We start from the raw sequence: 12,144 nt of genomic DNA, 5'->3' as shown, positions 1-12,144 counted from the left end.
TTGATAAATAGTTCACGGAGTGAACCAAAGACTTTATTTTTGAAAAGCAGAGAACAAAGTACTATGAAGTATATCTATAGTCATTGCAAAAATAATTACTGGAAGTTTCAAAACATTAAATGAATAAGCTGAATCAATGGGTTATGACTATAGTTTTCACCCAATATACAGATTTTTGATCAATGTCTAGGCTTTGATTTCTACACAGTATTATTCACATGCATTCCTTGTGCCTATTCATTATCAAAACGGGGACTCTTGAAAGTCGAGCCCGGCTTTGTCTTGATTTCAAAGATGACACAGCAGCGAAGATGACTTGCTGCTTCAGTCCTAGGAATCATGTCTTCCGATGTTATACAAACAAACTGTATTTCTGAAAAATAAAATCCAGACTTCAGAGGCCTTTCAAACAGTCGGGTCCCCACGCTTTTCAGCACCATGGTACCCAGACGTGCTCAAACGTGCTTTGTCTTTCCAAACATCCACTAGGAACCCCAAAAGGGTCCAACTTTAATGAGTTCCATTATAGAGGTTTCTAGGAAACACACTAAATCCACGAAAAGGCAGTGGATGAAATTATCCATTACTTTTCCTGTTAAGGCAAAAAAAAAATAAGTAAGTGTGCATTGGCAAATAGGAAAACGATACCAGTCATAAGGTTATGGAAAATGGTTCTGTAAGTCCCTTCTTTCAAAATTATGCTCAAAGGTGTTTAAGACCAAAAGGAGGTCACAAAAAGTGTTAATATAAAAAACAATCACTCTACCAGAAAAAAGCCCTTCGTGGAAAGTGGCTGAGGATCTGCTCCCAAGGAGGCAGATCAGTGATAAGATCCAGCCTTCTATTTCTAGCCTGCGTTTATGACCTCATGGCTATGTGGGTGTGAATAACCCCTGCTTGTACTTAGAGACAAATTAAGAAATTAAAGTGAACTCATGTGCTATTTAAAAGCCTGCAGCTACAGAATCTGAGAGCCAAGCCCTTAGTCTATAAGGTTGTTGTCATCAGAAGTGGAAACAGATGGCTATGGTGGTAGGCACTAAAGGTTGGTTCAGCCGTACTGGGGCCAGAACAATTTCAAAATAAGGCAGTCTGGGGCTTCTGATTTGGAGACCACTGAGAGAAAGGCCCACTGAGGCAAGAATAGAAGCCAGCCAGTGGCAAATCACCAGAAGATACTCAGACGGGACAATGATCACAGTAAGATGGAATGACTTGGGGTCACGGTCAGGGGGAGGAGGGAGACAGAAAACCCTGGACCCAGCACTCGAGGAGAATGTCTTTGCATGTCTGTGCATGACTCCGAGCAGTCATTTCTGGGGTTTGGAGGTGTGTGATTTTTGCGATATTTTCCCCCCAAAAGAAGACACGAAGGTGGAGCCCCTGGAGACACAAGACCACCAAGGTAGAGCCTTCACCAGGAGCAGGGGCTGGGTGAAGAGTCGGAGAGGCCTTCCTGCAGCACACGGCTCCCTTCAGGTCTGGCTGAGTCCTACAAACGCTTGTAGGTGCCCAGGAGAGCTTTGCAGTTGGGACAGTGGTGGTCCACGTCCTGCAGGGCGTCCACACAGAAAGGGATGAAGCAGCAGCCTGCGATGCACCTGGAACAAAACAGGCGACACACACGGCATGTTACTGTGATCTGGATGGCAGCCATCAAACAGATACATGCGTGCGTGCTCAAGCTGTGTCCAACTCTGCGACCCCATGGACTGTAGCCCACCAGGCTTCTCTGGCCATGGGATTGTCCAGGCAAGAATATTGGAGCGGGTTACCATGCCCTTCTCCAGGGGATCTTCCTAACTCAGGGATCAAACCCATGTCTCCTGGGTCCCTTGCATTGGCAGGGGGATTCCTTACCACTGAACCGCCTGGGAAGATATGTCAGAGTCCTAACCCCTGGAACATATGAATGTGATCTTATTTGGAAAAATGGGTCTTTGCAGATGTAATTAAGGATCTCAAGATAGGATCTTCCTTAATCATGTGGGGTGGGCTCCTTAAGCTCAAAGACTGGGGTCCTGATAAGAGAAGAAGACACACAGAAATACAGAGAGGTGAGACTTCCCCGGTGGTGCAGTGGATAAGAATCTGCCTACCAATGCAGGGGACACGGGTTCCAACCCTGGTCAGGCGAAGATTCCATATGCCGTGGGGCGACTAAGCCCCAGCGCCTAGAGCCAGTGCCCCGCAGAGAAGCCACCACCATGAGAAGCCTGAGAGTCACAACGAAGTAGCAGCCTTCGCTCACCGCAACTAGGGAAAGCCTGTGTGCAGCAACAAAGACCCCGTGCAGCCAAAAATAAAATTAACTAATTAATAAGAAAACTCTATCATACTAAATATTCAAAAGAAGAAAGAAATACAGAGAAAGAGACAAAGCCCATGGAAAGACAGAGGCAGAGACAAGAGAGATATAGCCACAGCCCAGAACACCTGGACTTCCAGAAGCTGGAAGAGGCAAGGATAGATTCTGCCCTTAGAGCCTTCCAAAGGAGCGTGGTATCTTGATTTTGGACTTCTGGCTTCCAGAACGCTAAGTCCCTTCAGTCGGGCCCCACTGTATGAGACCCTAAGGACTGTAGCCTACGAGGCTCCTCTGTCCATGGGATTCTCCAGGCAAGAATACTGGAGCAGGTTGCCATGCCCTCCTCTAGGGGATCTTCCCAATCCAGGGATTGAACCCACGTCTCTTACATCTCTGGCATTGGCAGGTGGGTTCTTTACCACTAGCGCCACCTGGGAACCTTCCAGAATGGTGAGAGAAAACAATTCCTTTTGTTTGGAGCCGTCAGGTTTATGGTAATTTGTTACGGCAGCTCCAACTCTCACCAAGGCTGTCAACAACAGACTGTCCTGGGCGTATTATCAACTCTTCGGTCATTGGGGCATCTTTCAAAGTCTTAGATTGCAATCGGCAGACTTCTCTTACAAAGGGCCAGGGAGTACGTGTTTCAGGCTACACGGATCTTATTCTGTCGCTGAAGCGTGAAAGCAGCCACAGATAATCTGTTCATAAAGGGCGTGACATGTTCCAATAAAACTTACAAGGGGCTGGATTTGGCCCCTGGACTGTAGTTTGCTGACTCCTGTCTTGGACTGCTTGTTTTTCCATACAGAGAAGCTGCTTCTCACAGCAGCAACCAAATAAAGTCCCACAAATTATGTCCTTTAACCTACATAAGCCATCATCGGCACACATAGGAAGGACCTCTCGGCAGGAAGGACCTTCCTACAGCCTGAGGTGTAAGAAGAAAGATATTCGGTCTTTGTCTCTGGTTCTTGGCACAGAGCTCCAAGACTCTTGGAATTTCCTGAGTGATGGAGTTGCATCTTCATATTCACAAGGAATCGCTTTCCATCACACCTGAGTGTATGCTACAGAGGGTGTCTGGGGTGGGTCTCTAGACAGGCTCAGGATGGGCTGGTCACCAGAAAGACTAAGTCACTAGAGGCTTACAACTCTCAGCCCCAACCACAGACCTCTGGGGTGGAATAGGGGTTGAGGGGTGAGGGGCTGAGGACTAGGTTATAAAAGCTCTTGAACAACTGTATTTGGAGAGCTTCTGGGTTGGTGGACACATTTATGTCCCAGAAGGTGGCTACATCCCAGCTCCACAGGGACAGAAGCTCTCAGGACCCATCTGGACCTCGCCCTGTTACCCCCTCATCTGGCTCTCCATTTGTCTCCTGTATAATAAGCCGGTAAATGCAAGTCAGACTAGTGCCATTCTGAGTTTTGTGAGCCATTCTAGCGTATTATCAAACCTGAAGAGCAACTAGCAGGATCCCTGACTGGTCCGAAGGACCGGGGATCCAGGACTTTTGACTGGCATCTGAAGTCGGGGGCCAGCTGTGGGAGTGAGCCTTTAAGCTGTGGGGGTCTGTACTGAACTCCAGGTCATTAGTGTCTGAATTGAATGGAATCACTGGACACCCACCTGGTGCTGGAGCATTGGCTGGTGTCAGAAGACACCCCACAGCCTTATACCCAAAGTTGGCCAAAAACACAGTTTAAAAAAAAAAAAAAAAAACCAGCATTTTACAGGAAGCCACTGGTTTATATAAAGCATGATCCGGAAGTAACCCGATGAGGAAACAATCTCATGAATGGAATTTCCTATTGCCTAAGCTTACCTGGGTTCACATAAGGGCAGAGATAAGCCTAACCTCTGGCTCCAAGGGTCAATGCACACACACTCACCAAGTTTATCCTCAACAAACCCCGCCACCCTCAAGGGAGGCATTAGCACTCCCAGTTTACAGATGAGGAAACTGGAGCACAGGGAGGTGAAGTCACCTGCCCACAGCCACACAGCAGTGAGAAGCAGGACCTGAGAACAAGCTACTGCACATAAGGAAGAAAAAGGAGGAAGGGACACAAAAAGCTGCCTCCATTCGAAAGCCAGGGGCCGATATGGGATAAACTTTTCCATTTTGTCCTTCCCTGATTTCAAAGATAAAGTCAGTTTCAACAGGAACGTCCAAAAGATGATGAACCTCTATGTCGCATTTTCAGTATCCTTTCTTCCCCACTCTATACAAGTCCTCAAGGAAGTCAATTAAGCTCTTAGGGGCTTTGAGCCTCTCTTTGAAATTAGGAAGAGAACTATCACTCCTTCTCTTTTTTAGGTCACAAGCAGAAAATGAGGAAACAGCCAAGCAAGGCTTCTGAAAAGAAACACGCAAAGCCTGCTTCCTTCAAGGAACAGAACGGAGCGCCTGAGGTTTGCCGAGTGACTCACACAACCAGGAATATGGAGGCTGCCTGCCTTTGTTTTGGGGAAAAAAAAAATTACGTGTTGCTTCCTCAAATTTCTCCCAGGACAGAAAGTATTATGTCTTTCAACATAATACCCTCAGTTCAGACATAAATATTTACACACTCCCCTTGTGGAGGCAGCAGAAAGCTACTGGGGGTCATAAAAGGATAAGAAGTTTTGAAGAGACAACTATAAAGTATTTTAATGTACACATTGTTTAAAGCTTCTCTCCGAATCAAACAAACATTATTACTTAGATCATGAAATTCTAGAAGAAAAAGAAATCCCCAAGGGTATCGTCCTGCACAGATGCACCCGGCTGCCTCTCCTGTCGCGACACGCAGGGAGTGGTCTGAGGACAAATGACAGGTGAGCAGCCTCTAGGCCCTGATAGGATCGAGGGCAGGAGTCCCCAGCTGTGTACAATTTCTGGGTTGTAACAACGGGGGCAGGAGAGCTACTGGCAACCAGTGGGGAGAGACCAGAGATGCGAGCTCAACATTCTACAGGGCACACCCCGTAATGGAGAAGAAATCCTGGAGGAGAGGAATTCGGCAGCGCTCAGGGTCTGAGTGGACCCCAGACTTACCCCAGCAGGCACAGGCTCCCGCAGGAGAGCCAGGTGAGGGCGCCTGCGTTGTATGACAGCTGCGTCACAATCATCTTGTTGCAGGAAGGACAACACATCTGGACCGGGCGGTCATAAAAGGAGATGGGCTGCTGCACGTAGACCGTCTGCACGGCAACTGATGGGGGGAACAGAACACACCGGCCAATCAGGAAACGAGGGAGACATCCGTTATGTGCGAACCAAGAGGGGCAGGGTCTTGACAGATATCTGCACATCCGTGTTCAGGGCAGCACTGTTCACAAGAACCAAGAGGTAGAAGTGACCCAAATGTCCATCCGTGAATGACTGGATGCACAAAATGTGGTCCATTCATTCAGTGGAATATTACTCAGCCTTAAAAAAGGAAGGATATTCTGACACATTTTACAACGTGGATGGACCTTGAGGGCATTAGGCTAAGCGAAATAAGCCAGTCACAAAAAGACCAATACCGTATGAGTCCACATATAGGAGCCAACCAGAGTAGCTGAATTCACAGAGATAAAAAGAATGGGGACTTCCCTGGCAGTCCAGTGGTTAAGACTTCGCCTTCAATGCAGGGGGTGCAGGTTCGATCCCTGGTCGGGGAGCAAAGATCTCACATGCCTTGAGGCCAAATAATCAAAACATAAAACAGAAGCAATATTTTAACGAATTCAATAAAGGTTTTTTAAATGGTCTACATTTAAAAAAAAAAAAGGCGTAATGGTGGGTGCCAGGGCTGGGGGATAAGAGGGATTAGAGCAACCATTTAATGGGTATAGAGTTTGTTTTGTAAAATGTAAAGAGTTCCAGAGATGTGAGGTGGTAGGGATTGCACAAAAATAGGAACATACTTAATGCCACTGAACCGTGCACTGAAATGCTTCAGGCAATCAATTTTATGTGTATTTTACCAAAACAAATTGGGGACTGGGTTAGGAGGAGAAAGATGACAAAAAGAGAAAACAGTGGCAGACTTGAGAATTTTCATTTGAGGGGCTCTTGAAACCTCCACATACAAGATGGCAGGGGGGAGTGGGGGGAGGACTCTGTTTCTGGGGAGACTTGGCCCAGTTCCACCAGGCTTCAAACTCGACCATCTCTGGACTCAAGTGGGGAGCTAACAGAATGCAGATTCCTGGGCCCGGCCCTCAAGATGGTCTGATTCAGCAGGTCTGGGGCAGGGTCCCCAAACCAATTTTTAAGCTTTTGAGTGGTTCTATGAAGGTGGTCTGCACATGGTAATTTCAGAAACAGTGATGTGATGGGTTTTGGCCTCAATTTTCTTCATCCATAGATTAGTGGTTGCCAGGGGTTAGGAGCAGGGGGGTTGAGGGGGTGACTGCTAACGGGAATGGGGTTTCTTTCTGGGGTGATGGAAACGTTCTGGAATGAGTGCTGATGGTTGCACAGCTCTGTGAATATGCTAAAACCACTGAACTGTATACTTTAAGAGAGTGAACTTTATGATATGGGAATTCTATCTCAATAAAGCTGTTATTGAAAAAATGCAGTAAGAGCCGTCGCTGGGATTAAATGGGACAAAGATGGTAAAGAACCTCATCCCGTGCTGGTACACAGTGAATCCTCCGTACACAAGCCTTCGTTTCACATGGGCTCCTTAACTAGCTCCAACGTCCAGAGATGAGGCTGGCACTTACCAAGCCAGGGAATACTGACCAGTTCTTTAAAGTCAGAGGACCATGTTGATACACGCTAGGGGTATATGACGTCACGCTAAAAAGAGAAAATGACGTGGACAACATCCACAAGCATCAGAAGAGCACCAAAGGTGATGGAAATCACGAAGCCCTCAGGGCTTAGTGTGTTCCTTTTGATTTTTGGCCAAGTTGTTGAAGCTCATAGTTCTGTCAAAGTAACTTCCTTCTGTTCTTTTTAATGTTGTTGAAATGCCACTTCTGTGATCTTTGTGTTAGGGGACATTACCACCCAGAGCTAACCAGACTTACTTTTCCTAGAAAGACCTATTAATAGAAAGCTCCTGCACACACACCATCCCCTGCAGAGGAACAGTTCAGTTCAGTTCAGTTCAGTCCCTCAGTCCTGTCTGACTCTCTGCGACCCCATGAATCGCAGCACGCCAGGCCTCCTTGTCCATCACCAACTCCTGGAGTTCACCCAAACTCATGTCCATCGAGTCGGTGATGCCATCCAGCCATCTCATCCTCTGTCCTCCCCTTCTTCTCCTGCCCCCAATCTCTCCCAGCATCAGAGTCTTTTCCAATGAGTCAGCTCTTTGCATGAGGTGGCCAAAGTATTGGAGTTTCAGCTTCAGCATCATTCCTTCCAAAGAACACCCAGGACTGATCTCCTTTAGAATGGACTGGTTGGATCTCCTTGCAGTCCAAGGGACTCTCAAGAGTCTTCTCCAACACCACAGTTCAAAAGCATCAATTCTTCGGCGTTCAGCTTTCTTCACAGTCCAACTTTCACATCCATACATGACCACTGGAAAAACCTTGACTAGACGGGCCTTTGTTGGTAGAGGAGCAGTATTAAAGCACAATTTAGCACTAAGGTAAATTTTAATAAGTTTTTTGGGGCTGCAAGAATGAGTTACTTATTGATCAGAGCAGGATCTATAAAATAGTCTAAAGCCTTGTTATCTTCCATTTGGAGAAGTCAAAGTCACTTCAGCACGACTTTTTTTATTTTTTGGCAATGCAACATGTGAGATCTTAGTTCCCTGACCAGGAATCAAACCTGAATCCCCTGTACTGGGAGCACAGTGTCTTAACCACTGGACCACCAGGGAAGGCCCCCAATTGACAGTTCATGTTTATCCCAGGATTACTCATAGAGCTTTATTTAACCTTAACAGTCCCTGGTTGTAGGTACTTGATGAGCCCCATTTTACAGATGGGGAAAACTGAGGCACAAGGAGGCTGATGAACCCAGGCAGGCTGATGCCGGGGCCCACTCTCTGAGCTGCTTACACTGCATCAGCAACATACCTGAGTGCATCTGAGCAGCAGGAAGTAACAAAGGGAAAGGTCATGAAGAAAGTGCTGGAAGGCACGGAAGTGGCCTGCACTCATGATGAGCTGGGGGTGGGCTGTAGCCTACCCATTCCTCGATCGCTGCATTCTCTCCTTCTCCTATTCCACCCCTAGCCTCAGGGCAAGGGTTCTCCAGACAAACCTCAGCAGCAAGGGCGAGAGCCTCGCAAATCAAGCTCCCATTCCCACATTTTTCTGGGATAGTTGGTCATCCCCCTGTGATGAACACCAGAGGACTAGCTGATATCCAATCTGGGAAAGCTCATGAACCATGCCTTATATTATGGAAAAGCCAAGAGGCTCCCTGACGTGGAATCCAAAACTAGATGTGAAATTTCAGAACAGGGAAAGCTGACTGACTGCCTAGATTTGGGCAGAGTCGCTTTGGTGGCTCTCCTTTTAAAAAAAAAAAAGTATTTTTATCAATTTGAAAGTAAAAGTGGTAGTCACTCATGTCTGACTATGACCCCATGGATGGTAGCCCACTAGGCTCCTCTGTCCATGGAATTCTCCAGGCAAGAATACTGGAGTGGGTTGCCATTCCCTTCTCCAGGGGATCTTCCCGACCCAGGGATCGAACCTGTGCCCTCTGCAGTAGAAGGGAAGGGGGCCGGCAAGTTGTACGTACGTACTTGCATTGGCATTGGGGACAGGCACTGGCTGGGTGTAGTAGGCAGGTGGGTTCATCCCCTTCCCATCCGGGCCCGTCATGAGCCCCGTGTTCGGCCCAGGCGTGGGTGCTGGAGGTGTGGGGTAGTAACTGTTGACGGCCACCGTCTCTTCATAGGATGGGGGTGCGGTCGGCACCGCGGAGGGCCCAGCGGCCGCCTGGTAGGATCCTGGAACAGACATTTTACCTAAAGCAAAACCAGAAGACACCAGATCAGCAACTCCATGGACATCCCCGCCCCCGTCCCGTCTCTTCATTTCTACCCTCAGTCTTTCATTTTCTTCCTGATAAACAGATGATCAGGAAATGACCAGTATCCAGCCTTGTTCAAAAGCCACAAAAGGAATGACCATCAGCCCTTCCAGACCCAGGAAGGACCACCTTAACAAGAGATTCCCTATGTAAAGCTAAAAGGTAGAGCACTTCCCTGGTGGTCCAGGGGTTAAGACTCTGCACTTCTCCTGCAGGGGGCACGTGTTTGATCCCTGGTCAGGGAACTAAGATCCCACATGCTGACCAAAAAAAAAAAATGATTGCCTTGGGTACTGCACATCCTTTGCATTTTCATTGAAATAAATAAATAAAAGGTAGATAATAACAAGAGAAAAATCACCCAAAAGTAGAAATTTACCAGGGGAGGGGCTTCCCTGGTGGCTCAGTGGTAAAAAATCTGCCTAAGACGGGAAGATCTCACATGCCTCAAAGCAACAAAGCCAATGCATCACTATTGAGCCTGTACTCTAGACCTCGTGCACTGCAGCTACTGAAGCCCGCAGGCCCCAGAGCCTGCGCTCCGCAACGAGAGAAGCCACTGCAATGAGAAGCCCATGTACCGCGACTAGAGAGTAGCCCACCGCCCCCTCCCCGTCGCCACAACTAGAGAAAATCCGGAGCAGCAACGAAGACAAAAGTAAATTAAATTATGGAAAAAAGAGAGAGAGAGAGAAAAAATCCCCAAGGCAAACATCAGCCAAATGTGAGCAGAAGCTTTTTCACACTTGAAACCATCACCTAACCACAATCTTTCACATCTAATGTTTTTTCTTTCGTCGCTTTCTTTCATTAATTGCTGCAACTTTTACTCAGAGTTTCAGGGGACGGAAAAAACAAAGGCCTTCAAAGCCCAACTACAAACTATGGCAAAAGGAATACTGAGCAAAACAAGCCAGATGCCAAGAAATGCATGCCACGTAATGCTAGATACCTGAAGTCCAGAAAGGAACCCTGGGGCTAGAAGTCAAGAAAGTGATTAATTTGGGAAGGGGAAGTGGAGTCTAGAAGCAGGGGAAGGGGGTTAGTCATGTTCTCTTTCTTCATCTGGGGTGGTTACATAGGAATGTCCACTTTGTGAAAACTAGAGTTGTACAATTATGTGCCCTTTTTTTGTATATATGTTAGAGGTTTTTATTTTACTCCTTACCATGCATTCATTAAGTTATTCTGGGGAGTATTTGTAGCTTTTAATATATCTGATTACAATCGACAGCCTAAGTAATAGGAAAAATATTCTTTAATATGGTATGTTGTTGCTGTTGTTTTAGTCGCTAAGTCGTGTCCATCGCTTTTGCAACCCCATGGACTGCAGCCCACCAGGCTCCCCCATCCCTGGGATTCTCCAGGCAAGAACACTGGAATGGGTTGCCATTTCCTTCTCCAATATGTTATAGTTTTTTTTAAAAGTAAACACACAGGCACACACACACCAAGCAGTTCACATTTTGACAAACGAGAATCAGAGCACATATTTCCTTTTGTGAGGGCAAAGAAAAGTCTTTTTTTTCCCCCGCAGAGCTGATGCCTGCCTAGAATTACATGGCCTGGACCCGGGGCGTGTTCCTGTCTGCGGTCCCATGCTCGGCCGCCCCCGGGGCCGCTGGAGAAGGACACAGTGCCGTCCTTTGTCTGGTTCTGCTTTCCAGTGGGGCAGGGCTAAGGCTGAGTTAGAAGATCCATTCAAACCTGTCTCAGGAGAAACGAGGCCCCGAGCTCTGAGGGCGGTGAGCCACGGGGCCGGGGGCTTGGCTGGCCTGGCGCTGCTTCCCACGCACCCTGCCTCTTCTTCTAGAACCCGTGGGAAGCAGAGGCAACCATTCATTCTGCCACAGGGAAAGGGGGAGACTCCTTCAAGGACACTCTGCTTTTCAGCCCAGCCCGAAAGAGGAGATTTCTCTGGGGGAAGAGATGAAAGGGCTTTCAAAGTGGAAAGAGAGGCATGGGAAAATGAACGTGCAGAAAAATCAATCAGTAAAGCCAGACAGGTCGGGGCTGGGTTCTAGAAAATTTTGAAAGTCCTATGGAGATGTTTGGACCTTATTCTATAAGCCTGGACTGTCCAAGGGAACTTTCTGGAATGGGGGAAATGGTCTCTATGTGGGCTGTCCATTATAGTCGCCAGCAACCACACAAGGCTGGCTGAACACTTGAAATGTGACCGAGGAACAGAATGGCTAAAATTATATTTAAGTGATTTAAATTTAAAATAGAATATGGGGGTGGGGTGGGTGGCGGGGGTGTTCCCTGGAGGCTCGGTGGTAAAGAATCAGCCTGCCAACGCAGGAGAAACAGTTCGATCCCTGATCTGGGAGGATCCCACATGCCTCGGAGCAAGTAGGCCCATGGGCCTCAACTGTTGAGCCTGTGCTCTAGAGTCTGGGAGCCGCAGTTACTGAAGCCCTCGTGCCTACAGCCTGTGCTCCACAAGAGAAGCCCGTGCACGCCATGAAGAGTAGCCCTTGCTCGCCACAGCTAGAGAAAGCCTGCACACAGCAACGAAGAGCCAGAACATCCAAAAAATAAACAAACCTTAAAAAAAGAAAATCGAAATAGGATACAGGGAACTCCCTGGCAGTCCAGTAGTTAGGACTCTCTATACTTTCACTGCTGACAGCCCAGCTTCAATCCCTAGCTGGGGAACTAAGATTCCCACAAGCTGTGCAGCGAAGTCAGAACAACAAAAACAAAAACAAAAGGATACACGATTCATTCATCAGAACACTTTTATGTAAGTCTGGGATGCCTTGGGTATGTGAATCTACTTTTTCAACAGCAAACTGAAGGAACTCTGAATCAAGATCAAATGTTTCTGATAAAATTTTAGCA

At 47.4% G+C, this 12,144-nt stretch overlaps 1 protein-coding gene across 6 annotated transcripts in view; it reads right to left on the bottom strand.

Annotated features, from left to right (window-relative positions):
- Positions 1-12,144, bottom strand: part of LITAF (lipopolysaccharide induced TNF factor) — a 35,793-nt gene continuing 23,649 nt past the window's right edge. For 5 of the 6 annotated variants that reach the window (XM_006079903.4, XM_006079904.4, XM_006079902.4 and 2 more), the window contains exons 2-4: positions 9,008-9,232; positions 5,353-5,509; positions 1-1,601 (exon numbers count right to left, since the gene is read on the bottom strand). In XM_006079903.4, the coding sequence (XP_006079965.1) occupies positions 1,493-1,601; positions 5,353-5,509; positions 9,008-9,227 (486 nt within the window). In that variant the 5' untranslated portion in view covers positions 9,228-9,232 and the 3' untranslated portion in view covers positions 1-1,492. The remainder of the gene's footprint in view (positions 1,602-5,352; positions 5,510-9,007; positions 9,233-12,144) is intronic. The other variant, XR_003106539.3, reaches the window with a different exon arrangement.

This window comes from Bubalus bubalis, chromosome 24 (assembly GCF_019923935.1).
Source record: "Bubalus bubalis isolate 160015118507 breed Murrah chromosome 24, NDDB_SH_1, whole genome shotgun sequence".
Taxonomy (NCBI): domain Eukaryota; kingdom Metazoa; phylum Chordata; class Mammalia; order Artiodactyla; family Bovidae; genus Bubalus; species Bubalus bubalis.
Note: the sequence above shows the minus strand (reverse complement) of the source record. Positions and strands in the feature narration are given on the sequence as shown.